General features: G+C 42.4%; 1 protein-coding gene across 7 annotated transcripts in view; it reads left to right on the top strand.

The window, feature by feature from the left end:
- Window positions 1-27,884, top strand: part of CSPP1 (centrosome and spindle pole associated protein 1) — a 130,626-nt gene that overhangs the window by 3,635 nt on the left and 99,107 nt on the right. For 4 of the 7 annotated variants that reach the window (XM_075826147.1, XM_075826144.1, XM_075826145.1 and 1 more), the window contains exons 2-8: window positions 6,427-6,539; window positions 8,304-8,400; window positions 11,064-11,167; window positions 14,317-14,340; window positions 19,001-19,081; window positions 19,895-20,005; window positions 21,164-21,573. In XM_075826147.1, the coding sequence (XP_075682262.1) occupies window positions 6,441-6,539; window positions 8,304-8,400; window positions 11,064-11,167; window positions 14,317-14,340; window positions 19,001-19,081; window positions 19,895-20,005; window positions 21,164-21,573 (926 nt within the window). In that variant the 5' untranslated portion in view covers window positions 6,427-6,440. The remainder of the gene's footprint in view (window positions 1-6,426; window positions 6,540-8,303; window positions 8,401-11,063; window positions 11,168-14,316; window positions 14,341-19,000; window positions 19,082-19,894; window positions 20,006-21,163; window positions 21,574-27,884) is intronic. The other 3 variants (XM_075826150.1, XM_075826146.1, XM_075826149.1) reach the window with 2 other exon arrangements.

Raw genomic sequence — 27,884 nt, 5'->3', positions numbered from 1 at the left:
TACAAAGAAAACAAAAAACTTTCATAATTACCCCGGCCGTAACCATGGTAACTCATTCCCCTGAATTCCTGAAGCCAGGCCTCCAGGGATGACACTTCATCCCATGTGACCGCTGCAGCCTGTGATTGGCTCCAGCAGTCGCATGGCATGAAACTTCATCCCTGGAGGCCGGGCTGGACACATGAGCACGGAGTTCTGAGTATAGATTTTTTTTTTTTTTAATCGCTCCGAAAACTCTGCATAAATTGACATGTGGCGGATTTAAAATACGCACCGCATGTCAATTTATGAATTGTTTTCTGTGTGTTTTTTTTCCCCACAGCGTGGGCATAAAATTTTCTGAATCTCATACACTTTGCTGCTACAGTAAATTCCGGAATATCCGCACATAACCCTTTGTTGAAATTCCACAGCATTTCAGCTACGTGGGAACCCAACCTTAGGGTATATTCACACACAGCAGATTTTGCTGCAGAAATTTCTGCAATTGAAAATCGGTTCAATTTAGATGACTGGAGCTGGCAGAAATCCATGCACCTGCTGCAGAAACAACCTCATTCAGATGAATGGAACTGATTTTATGTCGCAGAAATTTCTGCAACAAAATATGTCGTGTGTGACTGCACCCTAAGAAATTCTGGTGTCTTAATGAGTCAGGATATTCTGAAGACATCTAGTAAATGGGTGTCTGACTGAAATCATTTGCAGACTTCAGCTTTGTATGGTTGAGAGAATGAGACGTTCCCATCATAATCATTCATTATCACACAAAAATCTTCAGCGTATTTATTTAATTTCAAGCTAAAAAATAAAGCCGAGTCTGACAACATAATGGAGGAGTTCTCACTGGTAGTACATAGGTGGGGAAACCATGAGTATTCTGCTATTCCTGAAGGGTATTCCTTACATTTTCTTAGAATATTCTCACAAATAAATGCCTGCTAGATGCTGTCCTGCCTCTGAGACCCTCACCTATTGGGAGAATGGTGGTCCCATGATCCTCATTCGTTGGTTTAAATCGTCCGCTTTCCCCACTGTAGGCTATAGAAGTTACAGAAAGGGTCCCATACCTATCCGGCGTCTCTGGGATATCCTGTATCTTGCCCAATTCGCAAGGAAAATGGTAACACCCAGTTGTCAATTTATATATAAATTCGATGTGGAACCGCACAATGCAGAGTTCTAAGAAAAGATGCTCCAGAATTGTTTTCTTCTTCTTCCTCCTTCCTTTTTTTTAATTTTTTTATTGTGAGTGCAAGTTCTCACTAAAGCTGACTGGAGAGCTGACATATCTTCTTTAACCCATTAGTGACCGCCAATACGCCTTTTGACGACAGCCGCTAATGGGCTTTATTCCGATGCATATGCCTTTTCACGGCGCTGCATCGGAATAAATAAACAGAGCAGGGACCCGTTAAATCTCCCTGCTCTCAGCTACCTCCGGTAGCTGAGGGCTCGGAGCAGCCCTGCGCGAACAGGTGAGATCGATATAAGTATTGATCTCGCCAGTTTAACCCCTCAGATGCGGCGCCCAATAGCGAGCGCCGCATCTGAGTGGTTTTGGAGAGAGGGAGGGAGCTTCCTCTCTCTCACCCAACTGGCATCTTGCGATAGATCACAGGATGTCGGTGGTTTCTATGGCAGCCAGGGGGGGGGCCTAATAAAGGCCCCCAGGTCGGCCACTAGTTATGCCTGCTAGCAGATGCCTGTTCGGTTTACACGGACAGGCATTATTATACAAAAGTATTGCAGTGTGTTATAAATGCGATCGGAGGATGCATTCAAAAAATGTGATAAAATTGCATCTACTCCAAAATGGTACCAATAAAAACTACAAGTCGTCCCGCAAAACAAACAACATCATACAACTGCATCGGCAGAAAAAAAAAATCTATTTAAATATTGAGACACAAAAACAAATAGTTTTGTAAAACAGTGTTTTACTGTGTAAAAGTAGTAAAACATACAAAATCTATATAAATTTGGTATCATTGCAATCTTAACAACCTGCTGAATAAAGTTGTGTTATGTATACCACACGGTAAATGGCGTAAATGTAGGATGCAAAAAAGTGTGGCAAAATTGCTGTTTTTTTTTTCTATTCCCCTCAAAAAAAGTTAATAAAAGTCAATCAATAAATTCTACGTACCCCAAAATGGTGCTATTAAAAATAAGACTTGTCCCGTAAAAAACAAGACCTTATACAGCTATGTCGATGCAAAAATAAAAAGTTATAGCTCTTTGAATGAGACAATGGAAAAACGTAAAAAATAGCTTGGTCATTAAGGCCTAAAATAGGCTGGTCACTAAGGGGTTAATCTAGTGTTTAAAAGGGATGTCCAGGATTACAAGAAATTGTTTGCTTTTTATTCCCGAGAAACAGTGCCACTTCTGTCCATGAATTAAAAGAAAGAAAGTGTAGCTTTGGGGCACGGCGCCAGGCAGGTAATTGTTGGAGTGAAGACTACAAGTATTCTTCAGTATATTTTCGTTATTAACACACTACGCGTTTCAAGACGGAACAGGTCCCTTCGTCATCCATATACACGGTAAAGAGAATATTACCTCCTTATATCCTTACAAAATCATGTTCAACATGTCCGGTCCTGAAACGCGTAGTGTGTTATTAAAGAAAATATACAGAAGAATACTTGTAGTCTTCACTCCAACAATTACCTGCCTGGCGCCGTGTCCCAAAGCTACACTTTCTTTCCTTTTATTTGAGTCCTTCTCCCCGGGCATTGTGGACTTCGCCCGTGGAATAGTAGTGGGTGGCAGCCGGCGTCCATCTGAAAGCTCGTTCTTTGATGCAAAGCAGTGGTGTTGTGCCTAAATTTGCACAACTAAACCAGGTGAGTCTAACAGCTCACTGTGCATTGCTTCTATTATATTTTTCTCCATCAAACAGTATTACCTTGGAGGAGCGCTGAGTTGTCCTCTTCTCCCCTTGTTTTCTTCCATTCACAACTTCTGTCCATGGGCTGTGTCTGGTACTGCATCCCTATCCCATTCAAATAAATGTTAAGTTCATTTTTCGCTTTTGCAGTGCAAAGAGTAAAATCCGCATTCAAAATCAGCGACATGTGAAGTCAGCCTAAGGGTATGTTCACACGAGGGCGTCCGTAACGGCTGAAATTACGGGGATGTTTCAGCCTGAAAACATCCCCGTAATTTCAGCCGTAACGGCATGTGCAGGCGCTTGAACGCTGCGTCAATTACGGCCGTAATTAGCGCTGCTATTCATTGGAGTCAATGAATAACGGCTCCAATTACGGCCAAAGAAGTGACAGGTCACTTCTTTGACGCGGGCGTCTATTTACGCGCCGTCATTTGACAGCGGCGCGTAAATTACGCCTCGTGTGAACAGACAAACGTCTGCCCATTGCTTTCAATGGGCAGATGTTTGTCAGCGCTATTGAGGCGCTATTTTCAGACGTAATTCGGGGCAAAAACGCCCGAATTACGTCCGTAAATAGGCCGTGTGAACATACCCTAAGGCCCTGTTCACAAGTATTTTGCAGGCAGAAAAAATCTGCCTCAAAATTCCTTCAGGAAAATCTGCCTGAACATTCTTGCCCCAGTTTTTGCAGCGTTTTTTGACCGTGGCCATTGAGCACCATGGCCAAAAAATGTAGCGAAAAATGCTTTTTCTGCCTCCCATTGATTTCAATGGGAGGTAAGAGGCGGAACTGTGGCAAGAAAGGACATGCCGCTTTTTTTTCCCTGCGAGCGGCTAAAAGTCTCTCGGGAAAATAAAACTCTTTTGCCTCCCATTGAAATCAATTGCGGGTGGTTTCAGATGTTTTTTTGGTGCTGATTCCGACGCGGTTTCCACATCAAAATCAACGCCAAAATAATCTGTCTGAACTGGGCCAAATACCAGACACAGCCTATGGACAAGTTGCAATGGTTTTGAGTATAAAAGAAACCGAAAACAAACATTTTTTTCCCTAATCCTCCACAACCCCTTTAATAAGATCTGTCCGGTTTTCAGTAGTTTGTCATGTACATTGCTGTTTAATTGTGAAAAGAAGCAAAGTCTTGTATCTTCTAGGATATTGGACAGGATTGACTTTGTGCTTTATCCAGTGATGCTTGGTCTTCACTCAGTCTTCCTTCTTGTTGTTATCCCGTTGCCTTGGAGTCTATGGGGCCAGGCGCCAGCTCCATTCATGGCTTCCACCTTATCCTAGCAACCTCTGCCGGAGGATCAACACTGAGGGCTTATAAATGTTCCGAGCATGGTACACGGTATCCTCAGATACTTGATCATTTTCCCTGGAGGTTTCCATTTGTCATGTCACAACTTTATATTTGCTTTGTGGTAATCCGTAAGAGTAAATGCTTATATCTTGTCATTGAGTTTTTATGCCAAACATTGGCATTTTCTTTCCGCCTCTTCCATATGTTTAGTATTGTATTCATCATGTGGTCATAGACCTGTTCACATTTCTTTGCACATATATTGTATTTTTTAGGTAAGATTTTTCAGGTCAATGCCATGAGTCTACAAGAATCATACCAGGTACAATTCGCTATTAAAGCGACCCTCCGGTCCTGGGACCACATTTTAAATATGATGGTGTATTTGGAGAAATATTACCTAGTGCTCTCCCGTTATGCCCCTCTGCCATGGATCTACCGTCTCAGGGTCTCCTGTGCTGTCCCAACATGAGTGCAATGCTTCTTAAACTGAGGCTGAGACACTCCCACTGTTTTCGGATTGGCCAGGGCTTCTCATGTGAGCAGTTCTGTCCTATCCGTGCAGAGGGAGTGTCTGAGGCTCAGTCTGAGAAGCGCTGTGGCCGTTTTGGGGACAGCACAGAGGGGACCCTAATACAGTGGATCCACGGCAGAGGGGCTGAATTAGAGGATAATATTAGATGTAGGTAATATTACTCCATACACCTCATCACTTTTACCATATAATTTTATCCTGAGACCACAGGGTCACTTTAAAGGCGTAATGAAGTTTCTGCAAATAAAGCTTGTTCATTGCGTTTTTAAGCCTTCCGTTTTCAAGATCTCTGATTGCAATCATTCAATGGGGACCTTTATTGTTTACTTCCAGGGGTTAAACGTCTGTCCTGGTCATGTGATGGTTATACAGGTTCAGGACTTGTACCATTACAGTACAATTATCAGATTTCTCTTGTACCTGTGTAGTCATCACAGTAATCCCCTGGAAGTAAACGATGATAAATTCTGACATCTCTACACTGTACAATCAGGGTATGTGCAGACGACCTCTTTTCAGACGTTACGCCTCGAATTACGCCTGAAAAGACGGCTCCAATACATCGGCCCATTGCTTGCAAACGATGTTCTGTGCAGACGAGCTGTCATTTTACGCGTCGCTGTCAAAAGACGGCGCGTAAAATTACGGCCGCGTCAAAGAAGTGCAGGACACTACTTGGGACGTAATTGGAGCCGATTTTAATTGACTCCAATGAAAACCAGCTCCAATCACGTCCGTAAAAGATGCCGCGAAAAACGCGTGCACTTGTAAAAACGTCTAAAATTCAGGAGCTGTTTTCTCCTGAAAACAGCTCTGTAATTTCAGACGTATTTGGCGTTGTCGTGTGCACATACCCTCACGCTATGTATTCCATTTATTTGCCTTGTTATGTATACCACACTGATTTTTTTTTTAATTTGTTGTTATTGAGGTCAATACAATTATACATTGTGGTTTTTAGGCAGGCGGAAAAGAAATCGGTTGCCGGCGTTTTTTTGACACTTTATTTTGTGTTTTGTGCAGCAGAAACCGCCACAAAAACTGCTTTAAACGAGCGCCACAGATTTTTTCTGCCTCCCTTTGATTTCAGTGGGTGGTCAGAGGCGGAAACCGCTCAAAGACAAAGCATGGCGCTTTTTTTTCCCCGTGAGCGGCCAAAAGCCCAAAATGGCCACTTTTTGGCGTGGATTCTCATGTGATTTCCACGTCAAATTCAGCGCCAAAAAACGGTGTGAACTGGGCCTTATGTACAACTGTGTCTGGATACATAGTGCAGGGGTAATAGTAACTACATACGTACATTTCTCTTTTTTTCAGAACCAATAAATGATTTGAATAAAACCTCATCTGTTAATCTGAATGATTGTCAATGTAGCAGTTAAGGGGGGTGGGGGGGGGGTTCCAATCTTAAGCATAAATGTCTGAGGGTCCGAACACTGTGATCTGCCCTATTGTGAGAACAGAGGTTTACATTAGTTTTCTTCCTTTTATAGATTTTGTTATTTTGTTCTTTCTAAGTTGTGTCTGTTCCTAACCCCCTGATGGCTGCACCTTTTGGGGTTATGATTACATTATTAAGAAACCATAAACTCAGCCTCATGTATCTAAGTCCTCACATTTGTTTCTGTATCGTGGGCATGTCCTAAGTCTTACAGTATTTATTTCTTAAGATGTCATAATTTTCATAGGAATCCCTTTCAAGATGGGGGAAGAACTCGATCATTTTCTTAAGGAGCAAAGGGCCAAACTAGCACAAGACAAGGCTGAACTAGAAAAGGATCCACCATATATGGAAATCAGGGTAAATCTGCTTTATGACTTCTTTTTTTTTTTATGGGTAGAGCAAGTTAATATTCCTGTAAAGACACAAAATATATCTTTACATGCAAGCTGATTTACTGAATAGAATGATGCCATTTGCAGATATAGAAAAGCCAGGCAGGGGATCGGTGCAGAAGTGGTTAGGGTATCGGAAACAGCCAAGCTCGCTGAGCTACATTGTTTAGGTAACTCCCAAAGAAGTGATAGACATTTATGGCATTTCCACAGGACATGCTATAAATGTTGGATAAAAGTGGGTCCTACCGCTGGAACCCGCACCTATCTCCTGAGCGGGGAATCCCAACCCCATCCTGCGGGGTGATGCGGCCGCTGGCAACCGCATCCAGGATTAGCGTCCATGCACAGCAAGACAGGTTTTCGGAAATAGCTTCTCTTGTGATACGACATACTGAGTTACCAGCCAGAACAAATGATCACATTCTGCCATGACTGGTAATGTTTGTATAATTGTTTTTATGTACCCTGTATCCTAAAGGAGAGGTACATAGGAATATTTTGTTATGGTCACTGAAAACAAATAATCATTGTTTCCTGACTTCTAGTGCTTGTATGTTGTTCATGGTCACTTAGGCAAAAATCAACATACTTGCACAATACCAACTGTGTGTTCACAAGATTCAGTTTGTTTGTTGAATATTCTTTCTTGTAACGCACCACTGACCAAGGAAAGTGACACTCTTTTCTGATATCAAACCACTACAGTAGCAGGTGAGCAGTCAGATTGAGGCGTGTGGGTTTAAAGTTAGACTCTGCAGCTGCATTCTGCAATATTCCTGTTGGCCACAGGGCCCGATGCTGTATAATCTCAATTTAATACTAAGTGGGCTACCAGTAGTGGCCAGACCTGCCAAACCGTTTCAGCCTGGGACCTCACACAGTAACGAAAGCGGGCAATATTCTCCGCTTAGCAGACAGGAGTCGCCCACTGATATTGCAATCTGCTTCGGCCTAGGCTGGTAGTAATTTCTGGGGTGGAGGTGTTGGATCTGCCATTTGTCGCACTTTTACCGCTGGTAGCGTATGAGTGGCACTGTCTTCCCGGGGTAAGCAGGATGTGAGGTCCTGGGAAGCAGGAAGGAGAACTGCAGGAACCGTAGGGAACGGGAGGAAGGTGGTGTGCAACAGCCTTGAAATCGGCACTCGGATCTTCGCTACCCACATTGCCCAGTTGGGCACAGGGGCACTCTTGGTATACTATAAAACTGTAGTATAAACTACATACCCCTATTTTTGGTCTCTTTCGGGCTGGTATACTTCAGTATACTTTTTTTTTTGATGGATGGAATAGGTAGACGATTACGTTACTCCATCCTACGGGATTCCGCAAAAAAAAAAAAGCATATGACGTGTGGTTTGTTTTCTTTAAGCATGGGTGCATGTGGGTGACAGATGTCACTGTATGGCATCCTTCACGGGTATACGTTAAACATATACGTCAGGAAGCTCTCAACATCACTTTCCTTATATGGAAGCGCTCTGCCCGCAGACTTTAGCACTTGGGAAGCTCCACATATGGACAGTGATGCTCTGGACAGGGGATTTTTTTATTCACCCATCAGTGCAGTAGGATGCAACATTTCAGCTGCTCAATGCAGCCTTTGTTTGGGTGGACTAGGACATCTAGTTGAGAATAATATGTGCTTTTTTTTTACTTACATAAATTATCTATGTAGCTGCCTTGATTCACATCATATAACAAAATATTTGTATGTTAATTTTTCAGAGCAATAACCATGTAGCTCAACCAAGGATTTATGCCAAGGAAAACATCCCACCAAACAGGCAATCTCGAAAAGAAGTTGTGCAGAAGCAAATAGGAGGTATGATGATAAAGTGTGTGCGCTAGTCTGATCATGGGTGACTCATGGGAGTGCATCACCCATTTTGCCTTTATTTATTATAGCACATTCTTCTACTTACTGCATTATCCCATGACATTGAAACATTAAAGGGAATGTATTACCAGAAAATCACATATTATTTAAGTCTGGTTTTTATTGTAAACATATTGTTGTTTTTTTCCAATTTTCTTTGTTACTATTTGCAAAAAAAAAAAATCATCCACTTTTCACACTGGTCACTAGAGCAAACAAAAAGCGGCAGCATATTGTGTTTTCTGTAGCTCACTTGTCAGATTTGCTGTATAGATTGGGACAGAATAAGCAGTCATCTCATTATCATCGGGTAAGGTTGGCCGCTCTATTGTACTGCTGGAGGCCTAGATAAGGGTAGTAACACAACAGTATACTCACAAAGAAGGCTTTGATAGCACATTCTTTGGGAAGGGGGCTGTAGTTCATTATACTTGGAGACTGTTATAATCTGAAATTTTTCTGTCAATTCCCATAAAGCAAGCAAACACTGCTACACTGACTATACAGGAAGGAAATGTGTGTCTCCAATATGGCCGCCCCAGGAAGGTTTTCTAAAATAAAAAATAGCTACATTAAAAAACAAAAAACATACTTATTATTTCACTTAAACATAAACTAAAATTAAATACATGGGACATTCGCGTCACTGCAGGGACTGCGGATTTGGTACATGACACATTGATTCAAAAACACCAACAAGAGAATACCGGTGTTCTGCCCTGTACTAAGCAAAACAAAGCGGGGGAGGGGGGGGGGGTTTGTGTTTCCTGGAAGAGAAAAGTCACAAAAGGACCTAAAATTTGCAGTTTGCGACTTTTGGCCATTTTACATGACACATTCCCCGCCTCCCTCGACACTATTGCAAAAAGGAAAACTGCCATAGATTATTCCACTCTGTGGGGTGTAGCAAAGTAGAGACACGTGCCGGGCTCCATACTTTGACACCGCTTTTTCCCCTGATCATACAATGTACCGATTTTGGGCATCATCAGGACGTTGTATGCGAGGCAGCATGCTAGAGGAAGCCAGAGGGGACCCGGAAGGAAGAATACTTATTTTTTAATTTTCCACAGCACTAGGCAGATACAATTCGCAAGCGGAAACGCAAGATAAATTGACATGCCGAGGATTCAAAATTACGCACCGCAGGTCAATTTCCATCCCGAAAAATACTGCTTCGTGTACTTTTGTTTTTGTGAAATCTCATTGACTATGCTGGTACTGTATTACTCTGCGGATTTGCCGCACACAAATCCGCGTGGCAAAATCGCACGTAATACGCATCTTGTGCATTGAGCCTAAGGCCACATGAACACGATGTGTATTGTGTGAATTTGCCACGCAGATTTTTCAGGCGACAAATCTGCAGCGTAATAAAGTACTAGCATAGTCAATTCAATCCCAAGTAATCTCATCTACACGCTGCAGAATTTTTCTGCAACTAAATTAACCTGTGGTGCGTATTTTCAAATCTGCAGCATGTCAATTTATCTTACAATCTCAGAATTGTATCTAACAAGTTTATAAAAAAAACGCATCAAAATCTGCAGCATAAAAATGGCACTATTAACATCACAGCTAGAACATCTTATCACTGTTGATTGATAAATAGGAGCCTTAGATTGGTAAAATAACACATATTTATATGATTAAAATGTCACAACTTTCATAAATTCCTATGAACATAAATATGCAACAAGTTATGCATTTAATAAATTAATATAATATTAACAATATATATTATTTTAGATTTTAACGGCGTCGGTACATTTCTACCGACTCCAACTCCACACAAAACTAACTGCTGAGTCCAACTACACAGCCCTGGCGACAATCACTGTTATGTTTGCTGTAAAGAGCGATCGCAGAACATCATCACAGACACAAGTCTATGATGTTAAACACTAAAAGGCAGAATGGGGTCAGTTGAAGATTGCAGAGACCATATTTTGGCAGTGCATTTTCTGATAGGACAGCACAAAAGGAAAACCGCACAAATGTAAGGTCCCGAGTGCAAGCAGTAGAAACCTTGATCCAGAAGTTCCACTATAGCAATGTAGAAAAAAAGGAAACGGCAGAACTCTGTTTTTAGTGAACATATAAGGATCTTTTCATCCATTGTAGCATCAATATGACCAATGTGTCCATCCTCCTACCTCGCACTAAATAGGGTGTCGATGTCGGTGTCGATGCTCTGGAAGCTCCCAGCTCTGGGACCTGCAACTATATCGAGAACGGGTGTCACCCGACCCACATTCCGCCTGGTCGGGAAGGGGTTTGTGTGACCTCCGTTCTTGATATAGGTGTGGGTCCCATGTCTATGGATAGGTCATAAAATGTCTAAGATGGGAATACCTTTTTAATTTGCATTGTGTGACTTTCATAATTGTATTATTCCCAAAGAACACCCGATCTACCATGTGGGTTTAGGCTACATGCACACAATGCGTAATTTGATGCTGTCACTATTGACCGTATTGTGTTCCACCAGAGCTGAATGTAGTATATCTAGGTGCTTTTTTCGGAATTGTATGTTTTTTTTTGCAGCACTATTGGAGGAGGTAATATGTGTTTTTAGCTGTATCCTAAAATCATTCCAAACCTTTCAGATAGTGGCTACGGTTTGAGTTTACCTCTTGGAGAGGATTATGAAAGAAAAAAGCACAAACTAAAGGAAGAATTACGTCAAGATTATCGAAAATACCTCAATCAGGTATGCATGATCCGCCAGCGAATTGCCATTCTGCATTATGACGTGTTCTGTACACTGGAAGACACGTACAGTAAATACTAGTCAGTCATGTTGTATATATTTATATACATATTAATGTAATGGCTAGTTCACACCTAAACGTCGTTACTGACCTCTAATTTAAAAAAAAACAAAAAACAAAAAAACGATCTTTAATCAGCTATTTTTTATTAGTTAAAGTTTTCAAACCATATACACAATGCACTGATACCCCATAACCCCCCCCCCCAACCCCCTGTCCCGTTCCAGGCATAATTTATAATGCAAATTGAACAACCATACAATATCATAGGTGGCTGCCACTCTGGTTAGGAATCCAAAGGCCGCTTATACATAATGGAAGATCGACACATATCATGAATACTTTCACAGTTCAATACGATCCTTTGTTTTTAATCAGAACAGTTGAACAAAATCAGAAAAAAAAACTTTGTATGCCATTTTTTTCTTCTGCCTGACAGAGTAACCTGCATGCAATGTTTCTCTGTGCGGGAGGGCTGTGGATGTTAATTTCATAGATATTGCTCACTTCCAACCTACGTTTCTGATGCACCACACAATTGTTCAGTGTTTTTTTATGTAGAAAAGTTTTCATGGGCTCATGTGGTCCAGTGAAGTTTCATTAATGCCGGCCATAATATTCTCATATCGTATCTGTAATGTCATCCATTCTACTTCTTGGTTAAAGGAATACAATGTTACCTATAAATATATGGTCCTGCTTGCACAGCAACTCTCCATAGAAAGTAATGTGGCATAAACAGCTGAATATGAGCGCACGGCTGCTTCTTGGGGTCAAATTCGTTTTTGGGGCGAATTCGGCCAAAACTCTGGTCAGGAACTGAAAAACCGCTTGTTCCCGGTAATACGGAGGACAACTTAAGCTTACTATTTATTTTTTTCTTTGGGGGGGGGACGTGCATCACTAACACACTGAGAATTTGAAACGTTCAGAAGCGTGTACATATCGGCCCCTTGGTGAAGAGGTTCGCCTCCTGACCTATTGTGCATGTACGGTGAAAATTTAAACAAGCCTTCCGAACTTGGACAATGCAGTGCTAACACACAGGGGTGACTGACAAGAGGAAAATGGTGGCCTTTTCACCTCTAAAGGAAGGGGGTGGGAAGCAAACATGCACAGGGCTGTTCTTCCTCTGTATTGTTGGGTGGAGGTATGAACTAGCACCGTGGGGGGCCTCCGGGAAGACCTATTGCTAATGGGCCTTATTTACTCTATCTACGCCTCTCATGAACACAAGCATTATTCTTAGAGAACTTGAGTGGATATTGTGACTAAAGGGCCTTTTACAGCGGCTGACAATCGGCCGTTGCAGTGAACGCCGGTCAAAGAGACATCGTTGATAGGCGCTCGTTTGCTCCTGTCACACGGAGCTATGGATGAGGACGAGCGGTCGTTACTCCGATCGCTCGTCCCCATACATTATCATCATGTCGGCAGCGCATCTCCCTGGTTACACAGGGAGATGAGCTGCCGACAATATAATAATTCTCTTTTTTAAAACAATACGTTCAGAAGATGATCGAGCATTTGCTCATTCATCTGCTGATATCGCTGCCCTGTTTACACAGGCCAATTATCGGCAATGACCGTTATTCGAATGCTTGTCTCCCCGATATTCGGCCAGTCTAAAACCCCCTTAAGGCACTATTCAGATGGCTGTATTATGGTTCTGTGTGGAAGCCTTAGGGTATGTGCACACGTAGTGACCAAAAACGTCTGAAAATCCAGAGCTGTTTTCAAGGGAAAACAGACCCTGCTTTTCAGACGTTTTTTGACCAACTCGCATTTTTCGCTGCGTTTTTCGCTGCGTTTTTTACGTCCGTTTTTGGAGCTGTTTTCATTGGAGTCTATGAGAAAACCGCTCCAAAAACGTCCAAAGAAGTGTCCTGCACTTCTTTTGACGAGGCTGTATTTTTACGCGTCGTCGTTTGACAGTTGTCAAACGACGACGCGTAAATAACAGGTTGTCTGCACAGTACGTCGGCAAACCCATTCAAATGAATGGGCAGATGTTTGCCGACGTATTGTAGCCCTATTTTCAGACGTAAAACGGGGCATAATACGCCTCGTATACGTCTGAAAATAGGTCGTGTGAACCCAGCCTTATACTTGACTCCAACAATGGGATTGGATCCCTGCATGGAAAAGTTAAAAATAAATAAATAATAATTTTAGAAAAGGTTTTCCTGAATTCCCCAGACAGGATCCGATCCTGTTTCTGGAGCCAAATATATGGTACTCACATGGAACCAGAGGATCCTCGTCTGCACAAAATCATATTAAACTGGAATGATGGGACAGGTCTGTCTGTAGCATGTTATATGGCATAATTGTTAATGGCTGCGCAATTTTGCAGGTAAACAGTAGTTATACCCATAAAAATGCACGCCCATTAACAATCAAATTGAAATCCAACTACAACTGGATGTGGTTTTACCCTAAGGGTATGTTCACACGGGCTATTTTTTGCGCCAAAAACGTCCCTAAAATCGGAAAGCAGAATGCCTACAAACATCTGCCCATTGATTTCAATGGGAAATAATGCGTTCTGTTCCGACGGGGCGTTATTTTCAACTTCTTGAGCCGTTTTTCATTGACTCAATAGAAAAACCGCTCCAAAAACGGCCGTAAAAACGATGCAAAAAACGCTTGTTGATTAAGAAATGGCTGAAAATCAGGAGCTGTTTTCCCTTGAAAACAGCTCCGTATTTACAGCTATTTTTTTAATAAGCATGTGAACATAGCCTAACAGTCTTACCAAATCTAATGCCATATAGCGCGAAGACAAAATCTAGAAGGATCTTGCAGCTGTGTTCTGCTCCACCTCGATGATGATTGTTGCCAAAGCAAAGAATCTTTAGGGAATATTCTCATGGCAGATTTGTTGCAGAAATGTTCACAGATCAGTTCTGTTTGAGTTGTTTTGCGACAAACACATGGATTTTTGCAAGTCCCATTCAGATGATTGGGGACAGTCGCAGAAATTTCTGAAAAATGTGCCGCATATGAATATACCATTATTGTGATCTTTCTCCACAGTAAAGTTTCATTACCATGTAATAGTGTGCTGTATTTTATTAACTTCTAGGGAAATGATCAGGCCAAACGAAAGGTAGGAGCTGCTGTGTGGCTTCATGCTAATGTGTCCGCATTCGCTGTGCCATAATACATTTGTGTACAATTTAAATTTCTTTACTAACCTCATCAATCAATTGATTTGTATTTGTAAATAAGCCTCTCTTTTTTTTTCTTTTTTTTTTTTATAGCAGCAGCAGCTGACACATCTTCACAAGCCCAGGCTCACACAGTGCAGTTTTGATGCTGTTTTTTTGCATCAAACCTGTATCATTGTGTAATTTATTATCACTTGCTAATAAGTACTCTGCCTATCGCACACAATCTATATTTGCTGAGCTTTGCTGCATTCTAGTGGCTGTGTTGGTTTTAACAATCATTGCGTAATCAAATCATACATTGCATTTTGCGTGATCTGAATAGTGGATTTGCCTGCTTATATCTATGAATATATTTTGATTTTATTTATTGACTTAGGTTTGTGCTACTTACTTTTCTTTTATTGGTCATAGAAAGCTCCCTTCCATAGTGGTTGTGTTCACTTGGCATATTCACACGTGGCAGATTTGCTGCAAAAATTTATTCGTCTGGAAATCCGTTCCGTACATCTGAATGGGGTTGTTTCTGCAGCATGTGCATGGATTTCTGCAAAACCCAATTAGATGAACAGGACAGTGACAAAAACGCCTGCAACAAATCTGTGGCGTGTCAACCCCAACACACGAGGCCTTGCATATTTCTCATGCTGGGAAACTGAAGCCATTTAAATATAACTATGTTTGTGAAGTTTAGATCTGCATTATGAGGTTATTAATGATAATCACATCATGCAAAATATTCTTATTCCATCATTCTAAAATGATCCAATGACCTAGAAAAGCAGTGTAATGGCTGATGAGCTTTAATGAAATTCCTGATTCATGTCTGTAAGTTCGTACCATGTGACGTAAGAGGGACTAAACCATCATGTCGCCAATTAGCAGCAAAAATGAAAGGGCATGTGAAGTGTAACTAATGTTAAAAGGCTTTGTCCACGTTTGCAACCCATTTGTATTGTTTTTTTCATTTAAACCGACAGGCGAGATGTCATTAAGGAGAAATAAACCAGGACACCCATTTTTATATTGCCCTAATGGATCTAAAGTGAAGAATGAAATCGCTTTGCAAATAGTCTTCATTAGAAATATCATAACAGCTCCCTATGCAGATCTATGTGTCTCCATGGCTACAGACTTCAAACCCCCCCTCCCCCCCCGGCGTGTTCTGATCCTGCAGTCATACTCTTTTCCATCTGTCCCAAACCTTTTTGCTAAAGTATGTTCGGTAAATTAGCAAAAGGAAGGGAACATTACTGCAGAATCAAACTACATGTCTTTTCTTGCAGCAAGCATAGATCTTAAAAATGGTGAGGAATTGTATTTAGCTTTATTTATGTAAGATTGACCCCCCCCCCTCCCCATTTTTATATAAAATTTAGAATTTTGTAACAAAAATTTTATTACCTGCCTCATATTGGTCCTTGTACATTGAGCATTATACAATACAGCAACTTGTGTGTACATACGCATATATCATAGAGTAACATGTTTGGATTCCCATAAATCCACCCACAGTCAAGTACCAAACTTTCATCCCCATCTGCCCACAACAGTGAAGCTTTCTAGCCAGAGTGTGCCATTGGAGCCACTGAGATTTTCCATATGTTTGACAACCCCTTCAACTACAACACAGATTAAAGGTGTGATGTTCACATCATACATCGGATGCAGGAAGATTGTGGTTCAATACAAGTCAATATCTAACAAAGGTCATAATGCTATTTTAACCCCTTTACGCCCACCAGTGTTTGTACGTCGTAGGGAGAGGATGCTTGTCTGGAGCGGGCTCACAGGCTGGGCTTGCTCCATACGCTGCAGGTGTCAGCTGTATATTACAGCTGACAAGCTTCTCTAACTGCTAGGATCTGCGATATCTCCGGTTTCACTGTTTAACCACTTAGATTCCGCAGTCAATAGCGACCGTGGCATCTAAGCTATTAAAAAGAGGGGGTGGCCCCTCCAACGGCCCATACAAGTGAATGGGACAGTGGTGCAATACCTTGCACGGCCGCTACAAATGTAACGGCGAGTCCAAGTATGAACAGAAAGAAAAAGAACCATGTAAACAATGAAGAGGCTGTGGCACTCGAACGAGTGCTGCGGCCCCTTCAAACAGCTGATCAGTGTCGGACCCCACCGGACCCCACCGATCCAATGTTGATGGCCTATCCTGAGGATAGGCCATCAATCTTAACCTGGATAACCCCTTTTAGAACACACAGCGTAAACACTGCAGATTTTCTGCAACGGTGGAAAATCCACAGCGTATTAAAATAGCAGCAGTGTGGGTGAGATTTCAACAAATCTCGTCCCCCACACTACGGAAAGATACCGCCGAAAAAAACGCAAGTAAGAAAAACAAATAATAAAGTTATATTTACCCAGAGTTCCCTGCGTCTTCTCCAGCCTCCCTGTATGACATTGCAGGCCATGTGACCACTGCAGCCTGTGATTGTCACATGGCCTGTGTCACATGGCCTGCAACGTCATCCAGGGAGGCCGGAGGGACGTCAGAGGGGGGTAAGTATGTGCGATAATTTCCGCAGCACAATTTTCGGATGACATTCCCTGCAGTGTTCAGAGCGGATACGCTGCGCAGCTGGACGAGGTGTATCCCCCCTGAATAAGCTGTGTGTGTTCGTACCATCAATGTGCTTTTTTAATATACAAAAAACTATTAAGTTCAAAAAATAATTTTTCCCCAAAAGTAATGTCAAAAACTGTAAACACCATAAAAAACTGCAAGAATTGCTGTTTTTGGTCACCCTGTCTCCCACAAAAATAAGGAATAAAAAAAGTGATCAATAAGTCGTACATACCCCAAGATGCTCCCTCGACGGAAAAATAAAGAAGTTCTGAGTCTCAGAAAATGGCAAAATATATTTTGTAAGCTTAGTAAAATACAAAAATATCTATAGAAATTTGGTATCCCTGTAATCGTATTGACCTGCAGATTAACCCCTTAGTGACCAGCCTATTTTAAATCTTAATGACGAAGCTATTTTTTATGTTTCTCCATCGTCTCATTCAAAGAGCTATAACTTTTTTTTATTTTTGCGTCGACATAGCTGTATAAGGACTTGTCCTGCAAAAAACAAGTTGTATTTTTTAATAGCACCATTTTTGGGTACATATAATTTATTTATTAACTTTTTTTTGGCGGTGAATAGAACAAACCTCATCAATTTTGCCACACTTTTTTCCGTGTCGTATAAATAACATAACAACTTTATTCTGCGGGTCGTTACAATTGCGGCGATACCAAATTTATATAGATTTCTTATGTTTCACTAATTTTAGGCCTCCCACACACCAGTGTGTTTGATCTGTGATATATGTTGGCCACACATTGCATGTTTTCAGTACGGGACAGTAGTTCCGCAGCGAGGCAGTGACGGCTAGCGTCATAGGGGCTCCCTGCAGTGTGTTCGGTTTGGGAAATGCGGCTGACGTATGAACCACATATCACGGACCAAACACGCTCGTGTGTGGGAGGCCTTACACAGTAAAAAAAAAATTCTCAAAATTATTTGTTTTTATGTCGCCATATTTTAGGAGCCATAACTTTTTTTTATTTTGCAGGCAGCTGTATGAGGGCTTTTTTTTTTTTTTGCGGGATGACTTGTAGTTTTTAGTGGTACCATTTTGGAGTACATGCGAGTTTTTGATCACTTTTTATCAAGTTTTTTTTACGGCAGGATGAACAAAAAACAGCATTTCTGGCATTGTTTTCTATTTTTTTACTGTGTTCACCGCGCGTGTTAAATAATGAAAAGTTTTATAGGTGGGCTCGTTATGGACGCGGCGATATCAAATGTGTAATTTTTCAACTTTTTTAATAAATCATTTTGTAAGGGGAAAAAGTGGGGTTTTAATTATTTTTTACTTGGGATTTTTATTTATTTATTCTAAACTATTAAACTTTTTAACTTTTTTTTTTTTCTAGTCCCACTACGGGACTTTACTGTGCGATCATCTGATCACTTTTATAATACACTGCAACACTTCTGTATTGCAGTGTGTTACTGCCTGTCAGTATAAAACGGACAGGCACCTGTTAGGCCATGCCTCTGGCTTGGCCTAACAGTCATCAACTAGAGTCATACCTGGGGGCCTTTGGTAGGCCCCCCAGCTGCTATAGAAACCACTGACACCCTGCAATCACATCGCAGGGTGCTGGTGGGCTTCGCTAGAACGAAGCAGCTGAAGTGCTCGTGTGAGTGCTCAGCCGCTTCGTGTCTGTTCGGCTTTTTCCGGAAATAAATGTATCGGTGTACGGACTCAATAGAAAGTCTATGAGCCCGTACTCCGATACATCGGCTTTCCGGAAAAAGCCGAACAGACACGAAGCGGCTGAGCACTCACACGAGCACTTCAGCTGCTTCGTTCTAGCGATTGGTGGGGGTCTCAGTGCTCGGACCCCCACCAATCTTCTGACATGTCACTATGACATGTCAGAAGTTTGTCACACGTTTAGCTACACTTTAAGGATTGATAGAATCTAGATTGGAAACTTTGGTACCATTATTTAACATGTAGGACATGCAGTAATAACACTGAATGGTTTGTCATTTTTGATAAAACTCTCTTCCCATTTAGAAGCACCTGAGAAGTACTGGAGAAGTAGACCCGGAGACTCATGGTATGTCTCTCCCCATTGGTGAGCGGCTTTCCGCCAAGGTAAGTCCTATACTTTGTATTTTACTTTGTAACATTTGAACAGCACAGTAAGTTGGATAATAGGTGTGTACTTTAGTCAAGGAATGCCTGTGGCTGATATTTACATTAGGTCCATTGACGTGTTTGATTTTCAGCTAATGGGACATACAGAGTGACTTTTTGTTCAGATAGGTTGGTTATTTGGCCTTTAGATACTTGCATTGATTTGCTCATTTCAGTCATTGTCACAAGATTTTCCCACTTTATGATCTTGTCTATGTGTTAGATGTTCACATGAGTTTTTTTTACGCAGAAATGGGCAAAATCGCCACCCATTGCTTTTAATGGGAGGTGGAGGCGGTTTTTTGCAGGCAGAAAGGATTTTGACCTGCCTGCACTCTCCTTGCCGTGTTTTTCGGCTGCAGCCATTGAGCGCCGCGACCAAAAAAAATGCGAAAAACGCTTTCTCTGTCTCCCATTGATTTCAATGGGAGGTCAGAGATAGAAACGCCTGAAGAAAGAGCATGACCCTTTTTTTTCCCCCCGCAAGAGTTTCTGTGTCAAATACCACGCCAAAAAAACCCTGTGTGAACAGAGCCAAAGAAGCGTCATGCCCTTTCTTCAGGCATTTGTCTCTGACCTCGCATTGACATCAATGGGTGGCGTAGAAAGAGGTTTTCGCTGTGTTTTTTGCCCGTGACGCTCAATGGCCGTGGCCGAGAAACGCTGCAAAAAACACGGCAAAGAGTGTGCAGGCAGATCAATATCTGATTTTATCAGGTTGGCAGCCCTGATTACAATTGCACCACGCATATGATGGTTTTTATATTTAAGGAAAGACTACGTCTTGAGAGGAACCAAGAGTACAATCAGTTCCTCAGGATGAAGGAAGAGGAGCAGGAGGAGCTACTGAAAGCAGCTGTCGAGGAAGAAGAATATGTTCTGGTAGTTCAAAATAAAACAAATTCTCAAATCACTGTAGTTTGTTGATTTTATAGAACTCAGCCATGCTTTTTTTATGGGACATTCTGAAGCTCATCTATCGGTTGTGGTGTTTTAGATTTCTTTTTTTATAAAGCGTATCTGAGTTTTCGTAAAGAATTCAAATAAAATTATGTATTATGTTCCTATAGTTTATCTGCAGTAATGTGTTTTGCTCCTTCTACCTTTATTATCTGCCCTCTGAGAGCCCTGTCCCTGCGTCTTTTACCATTCACTGGTTTCTCGGGGGGTGTGAAGCCAGGCTCTGATGTCTACCAGCAGTAGAGATGCAGATACTTCTGTTTCCATACGGAAAGCATGAGTACAATGGTGTGGGGCTTGATGAATAGCCACGGGGAACACATAACAGTAAAAATGGGAGTTTACAACTTACATTGTTGGTACAATTTCAGAGGATCTATGTACTCTATGTTGTGTACGGGAGCACGCGTAGTCAAGCTAAGACACAGCCCACTTCCAGAAATCAGACTTGGCTGCTTGAGATGGATTTCACATAACAACCGGCAGTAGACACCAAATTTGCCAAAAGTGTGAAACCTAGTGGCCGGCACTTTAGGGCTTATTTAGACTGCAACAATGTAAGTTTCAATAAATTAATTAAAGAATTTGCCGCATGGCGTTTGCATAGCAGATATGTTTATTGAAACGTTTTTTGCCTCGAAGAAAATTTTGTAGATGTAAGAGAAACATTTACTAACTTTATTTGGCAAGAACTACATTTTTTATTTTATTTAATAGTGTACATCTGGTATAGGACAATAATGTAGTGTGAACCTAGCCTAACTGGGAAAACATACGTGAGCATATCCACAGATCCATTACCCAAAACTTTATTCACAGGCTGCGAATGGCGATCATGGATCCCTGATAATCACTGCAAAAATAACATAAAATTGCTATAAAATAAATTTCATTAACCTCCCATTCATATTTTATTAACATACGGTTGTTTTTTTAAAAGCTGCTTTTTTTTTTTTTTTTTTTTTTTTTTAAAGATCCTCTTCCTAGCGAATTTAACATGAGAAAGATGTATAAAGCGCACACTGCTCTTTTACAAGTTGTGAAAAATAACATTTCAATGTTTTCTCTGATCTATTACAGAATAATGAAACTCAGAACAGATTAAAACCAGAACAGCACCCATCAGTGGCAATATCTAATAGAGACCAAGCTCTTCCTAAGAAGAATGCTTACTCGTCTATGGAGGTTTATGAGCAGCTTTTGAATAAAAGACGGTCTCAAGCTGAGAAGGCTCGTAGAAGGGATAATCAAACTGAAACTGAGGATCCTTATATCAGGAGACCAGATGAAGAAGTCAAAAAGCCATGGAGACCAGATGTGGATAAGGAAATGATGGATCATCCACGCTACACCTCTAGAGATTGGGAATCAGATCGAAGGCCCCTCAGACTTCATTTGAATAACGAGGGCGATGACAATAATACAAGATTAAAATATGTCAAAGAAGTACAAGACAGAAGGCCCATGAGATATAACGCACGTCCTGAAAGGTACTTGGGAGAAAAGTAAAGGTCAAATGTTTTCCTTTGTTCATGTTAAAGGGGTTCCACTCTAATGTAAAATAGGCTTATAAAGTGTGAACAGGTTGAATCTGCTCACATTGAAATCAGTGCATTATGGCTTGTTCTTTTAACTACTCCATAGGCTCCCTCTTCAGACCTGATGTTGTGTAGCCGCTCTCATGCCCTATTAGCGTATATGGACATTAATCGAGGAGTTTCCCACTTATTATCACCCTTCATTAGCTAGTGCAGAGTTCTGCTAGCATAGAACGGCTCTTGTGGAAATTTGTTCCCGGATATTCGCTATTTATTGGAAGTTTCAGTAGCCGGAGATCAACTGGTCTCTAGGCCAGCTTAATTTGAAAAATAATGGTTGTTGTATTGAGACACAGCACTATGAGTATATGCCACTGCTGCTAGGAGACTGACACTAGGAAAAAACTAAAATAGTGTTGGCTCCGCCCAGTGGGCTATACCCTCTCCTGTTATACCAAGCTACTCAGTTTTTACCCTAGTGTCCGTATGAGGCAGACATGACCTGCATACAGGTTTTCTGTTTTTTTTTAGTAGCTTAGGTTTATTTCTTTCTCGTTCCGTTTCAGGTATCACTGGGGTCCTCAGCGTATACGCACATTAGTCGTACCCCCCCTTTGGGCGCTGGGTAGATTATTTTCCCCTTTTAGGTCACCCAGTCCCCAGTGGCCACAAGGTGGCAGAAATGCCGGTGAACCCACTATTCAGTGTGAGGGAGAGCACCGAAGGGGTGACCAGACGTTCGTCCGAAGACGCCAGATGGGTGAGTGCTACATTTCCCCTATGGGCGTCTCACCATGTGGCCTCCCTTTGAGGTTTCCCCCTATGTTACTGCTAGGGCTGTTTGTTTCTATGTTGCTCTGCTGGGCCGTTTTAACCTCTCCTGCAAGGATATAGCCTCCGATGCTCCCCACTGTCCATTTGCCAGATCCCCCTTCTATTTTTTGGCAGCCCCAGGCCTCAGTTTTCCAGTAGCGCTGGGGTGCACTGTTAGCAGCAGGCTTCATAAATCCGGCTTCGGCGGGGCCTAGGCTGTGTTTAGCCCGGGCCCCCTTTCCTTCAGTCTCTGGCTTCTTATAGGTCATAGTGCTGGCTCTAGCCACATGGTTTTGGCTTTGAATCACCTTTCAGAGTGGGCTTCGTTTACTGTGGGAGGAGTTTTTACTTCTTCAAGTTCGGAAGCCTTAAAGGGAACCTGTCACCAGCATTTCACCTATTAAACCAGCAATACCAGGCGGTAGTGGCTGAAAAATCATTTCTATATAACCTATAATTGTCGTCTTAGTCGGCTCTGTAGCTTTAGTATTCAGCTTTTTAGTGTTCCCACACCGTATGCTAATGAGCATAAAAGTGTCAAATCTTCGTTTGAAAAGAGTCCTATCTTCATTCCTCAAGTCTTTCCGAGTTTATCCCGTCTCCTTACTTTTGACTGACAGCTCATCTCCTAACCCCAGCACGAAAAATCCTGCGCTTGTGCATTGATATTCTCTTCTGGTGTGTGCGCACAAAGGGACACCGGATTATTACGATAAAAGGAGCAAAATGTTTGCAGACCGTTATTTACAGTCGGAGGAGGAGTTTAGGAGAGGGGATAACGACAATTAACTTTTTATAGCATCGGCCAGTGAGGGATATGTAAAGTTCAATAGGTGAAATGCTGTTGACAGGTTCCCTTTAAACCAGCTGCCTGAGCAGATTGTTCCCAGTTAGCCAGGTCCTCCTCCTGTGAGCACTCCCATGCTAGGTTTGCAGGAATGCCCCGCAAACATGCCAGGCAGTCTCATAGGAGATACTTCTCTTTCTCAAGTTCCTCGATTGTTAGGGCCACCGCAGGTGCATCTGCTTCTACCCCTGCTCGTGATATGGCACACTTCTATTTCTCCCATCATACAGGATCTCATTCGGGTGGTCAGAGATATCCTGCAAATCCCTCTTGATACTCCTGGCTCATCTCAAGAGGACATCTCATTTCAGTGAAAGAGGCGTCCCCCTCTAGTTTTCCCTGACCATAAGGGGTTTGGCAAACTCCTTAGAAGAGTGTGGTAACACCCGGACCAGCCTTTTCCCTCATCTAAAAGGATGGACATCATGTTCCCCTTTTCAAACAAATGCGTTTCTATGTGGATCTCCCTGTGGCTTAATTGTCTGAGGCAACTACCCTGCCCATAGCGGGTGTTGCTTCTCTTAAAGATCCTGTAGATAACAAGGCCCTCGTTTGCAGCTTCTTGGGTTAGCAAAGCTTGCGTAGTCATGGCAAAGACCTCAAAAGGTCTTGGGGAGCCACATCAGGAGGACTCTCTTCTGGCTTCCTAGCTGATCCAGGCATCTAAGTATTTCTGTGATGTTTCCATTGAGGCAGCCTGCCGCTCTGCTATTGCTAATGTAGTAGCTATCTGCCATTCTAGCTGTATTGGCACCTGGAATTCTGAGCCAGCCTCCAAGAAGACTGTCCTTGCTCTTCCTTTTGCCCAGAACCTTCTCTTCGGTCCCAATCTGGTTAAACTAATTGCCGATGCTACAGGTGTCCTTGGTTTCGTTCAGCCGACTCTTCCCGGTCTTGGAGGTTTCATTCCTTTCGGAACTCCCACTCACATCATACGTAATCTTCCCGAGACAGGGGACCGTTTCGGGCCCTGCGCCCCTCTTATAGGCCAAGACCATCGTGGCAGCCCCGCCACCAGCCTGCTACTGGCCCGAGGACCTCTTCAGCCTTAAGGTCTTCCCTCACCCGAGTTACTTCCTCGGGTGGGGAGACTGCTACTTCCTTCCAGGAGACATTGCTCACAGACGTAGAAGATGCCTCGGTCCGAGAAGTCATGTAGACCGGTTACAAGATAGATTTTTCCTGTCGACTCCTTCTCGGTGCCCTGCCTGTGCGCCCGCCTTTACCTGGGCCATCCACTATCTCCTCCAACAAGGGGTCATTGCCCCTGTCCCAGGTATAGAGCGGTTTCAGGGCCTCTATTCGAACCTTTTCACCGTGCCATAAAAGGATGGTTCCCTTCGTCCTATCCTAGATTTCAAGCGCCACAATCGGCATGTCAAGGTCCGCAGGTTTGGTATTGAATCTTTGCGCTCAGTCTTGGCATCCTTGAAAATGCACGAGTTCCTGTCTTCACTCGACTTCCGAGATGCTTACTTTCACATACCCATTGCTCGGTCTCACCTGCGTTCCTTAACTTCGCGGTGGGTTCTGATAATTTCCAATTTGTGGCACTTTACTTTGGCTTGGCCACTGCACACAGGGTCTTCACCATTGTCATGGCAGTTCTCATGACCCTTTTTCGATCCAAGGGGGGGGGGGGGTCACGGTAATCCTGTACTTGGACGACCTCTTGGTGAAGACCCCTTCCAAACAGGACAATTTGGCTGGTCTTCAGCTCACCCTGGACTTTCTTCGCAGTTTTTGGGGGATAGTCACACAGGACAAGTCCTCCCTCATCCCTTCTCAAAGGATGGAGTTCCTGGGCATGAGCTTCTATACCCAGGTGGGCAAGATTTTTCTTCCGGAACCAAAGGTCAACTCCCTCTAGAAGGGAGTATCAGTGCTGCGCAGGAATTCTCCCTGACGCATTCGTTGTTGCATGAGGCCTCTTGTTTGAGGCAATTCCGTTTGCCCAGTTTTACACACGCCCTTTACAGTTGGCGATTCTTGCTCACTTGGACAGGTCTCAGGATTCCTTGGACCTTCTGATCCGGCTTCCCGTGCTGGTTTGTCGAGAACTGTTATGGTGGCTGTGCTCTCTGAGTATATCCTTTGGGAATACCTTTGCCATCCTCCATTGGCTGGTGGTCACGATGGATGCCAGCCTGTCTGGTTGGGGGGGTGGTCTTCCTCGTCCACCTCACAGTCCAGGACCAGTGGTCCAGCTTGCTAACTCGCCTCCAGATCTACATTCTGGAACTGAGTGCTATTTTTCTGGCACTCTCCCATTGGAAATCCCTCCTCATGGGACTTCCGGTTCTATTACAGACCTATAACTCTACGGCAGTTGCGTACTTGTATCACCAAGGGGGCACCAGGAGCAGGCCAGTGTCGCAAGAAGCCTTGCGGTGTCTTCGTTCGACAGAGCTTCACGTTTCTGCCCTCTCCGCAATTCACATTCCAGAAGTGCACAACTGGGAGGCGGACTTCCTGAGTCAGGGGCGCTTATACCTTGGAGATTGGCCCCTTCACCCGACCATATTTCACAGTCTCTGCCTTTGATGGGGCACTCCGTATGTGGACCTTTTTTGCCTCCCACCTCAACCACAAGTGCCTAGCTTATGTCACCAGGGCCCCTGGAGCCTTAGGGACCGACGCACTGGTTCTACCTTGGTCAGATTTCAGCCTTATCTACCCTTTCCCCTCCTGCCTCGGGTTTTGGGGGTGAGGGTTTCAGCCATTCTGGTTGCTCTACATTGGCCACGCAGGGCGTGGTACGCAGATCTAATTTTCCTGCTCGCAGACATGCATTGGTCCCTCCCTCAGTGGCAGAACCTCCCTTTCCAAGTTCCTCTGTTCCACACTACTTAACCTCGACTTCGTTTTTAACTGCTGTTAAACCCGCAGTTCTTAGGTTTCGTGGTTTTTCTGAACTGGTCATTCAGACCATGGCAATGGCTTATAAGAAACACAAAACACGGCGCCACATAGAGTAGATTACCAATGGTAAAAGGATGTAAAATCCCGAAGTCCAATTAGGTGCTCACCTAGAAACAAAGGACAACGAACGATGGAGAGAAAGGTTGCTGCTGCTGCCAGGACTCGGTGCCGGTGTTCCAAGGAAGACCGCAAATGTAATGCTGATATACAGAAAAAGATAGAGTCTCCAAGGCGCTGCTGCACGGGGAAGCAATAAGCAAGCAAAGTATCAGGTATAGGTGGTTTATTGGAAACAAGGCTACGCGTTTCAATGCCGCACCGGCATCTTCATCAGGCCATAAAAGAAATAAAACATCTGCACAGTTTAAATACACACTGACCAATTAAAAAACCCGCCAATGCGGCTGGGGTCAAAGTTCTCAGATGACGTCACAAATGAGAAAAAATGTGACAGTTCACACGAGGCAATAGATAGAAAAACAGCATTCAGGACCATGGACAGCAGTAGTATCAAACATACGCAACTGTATAGATGGAGCGCACATAGCCAACAGGGTAAAAATGGTACATAGGGTATAAAAATGCGAAATTGCAGAAGGGATAATCAATGATAAAATGCACAAAATGTTGAAATAAAAATAATAAATGACACATATAAAAGGAAAACATCCAAATCTACAGTAAACTCATATAAATATATAAATGTGCCGCGATAAGGTTACTAGGAGAGAAACAAGCACATCCAAATGGATGTTTGAAAGATAACATCCAAATGGATGTTGAAAAGAGTATAATAAATGATTTTAAGAGAAGGAAATAAATAAATAAGAGACAGCGCATTTGTAAATGGAAAGACGGGAATAGAAAACGTAATGGGCAATGATATAAATAGCGATGTTCTTTTGATGAGAAACTATACAATCATGAGATATAATTATATGATAATGTACAATTATGGAATACAATGATGTAGATACAGCGCAAACAATAATAAATCAACAGATAATAGACATAAAAAAACGGGGTAAAAGGGACCAAGTTACATGAACACCAATATATAGATAAATCATCAGGGGGCTAATGATAAATAAATAGATGAACACCAATATATAGATAAATCATCAGGAGGCTAGGTAAACAAAAAATAAAAAATAAATGTAAGGGAGTGATTGGAAAAATAGGGTAGCATGAAAATGAAGAGCAGGAAGGAAATATCACTAATACTCTTTATTTGATAGCGGAAAAATGACGCTACATAGAAAAGACCTGAAATTATGAGGCAAACGAATTTAAGGGAGTACATGAAACTAGGAAGTGCAAAGCACTCACAGATGTTAGGAAAAAACGGACTCAAACGAACGGGAAGAGGGATTAAAGATGAATGGATGGAAAAAATGATGATAAATGAACTGTTAGTAAATGATATTTAATCAAGGGAAGATTCAGTTAGATCATTTAGACCATATGGTTGTAGAGTCCTGAGTTTAAAGATCCAATAGTTTTCGCGTTGCTTGAGTTTATTAAACCTATTTGTAGTGTTTAATGGGATTAGTTCAATGGGTGTGACCTTTATTTCATTAAAATGATTGTTATGTGTGGAGGCGAAATGGCGTGAAACACTATGTTTCATAAAACCAGAGGTAACATTGAACCTGTGACTATTTATTCTGGTTCGTAGGCA

Source organism: Rhinoderma darwinii, chromosome 5 (assembly GCF_050947455.1).
Source record: "Rhinoderma darwinii isolate aRhiDar2 chromosome 5, aRhiDar2.hap1, whole genome shotgun sequence".
NCBI lineage: Eukaryota > Metazoa > Chordata > Amphibia > Anura > Rhinodermatidae > Rhinoderma > Rhinoderma darwinii.
The sequence above is the reverse complement of the archived record's forward strand: the minus strand, read 5'-3'. Positions and strand labels throughout refer to the sequence as shown.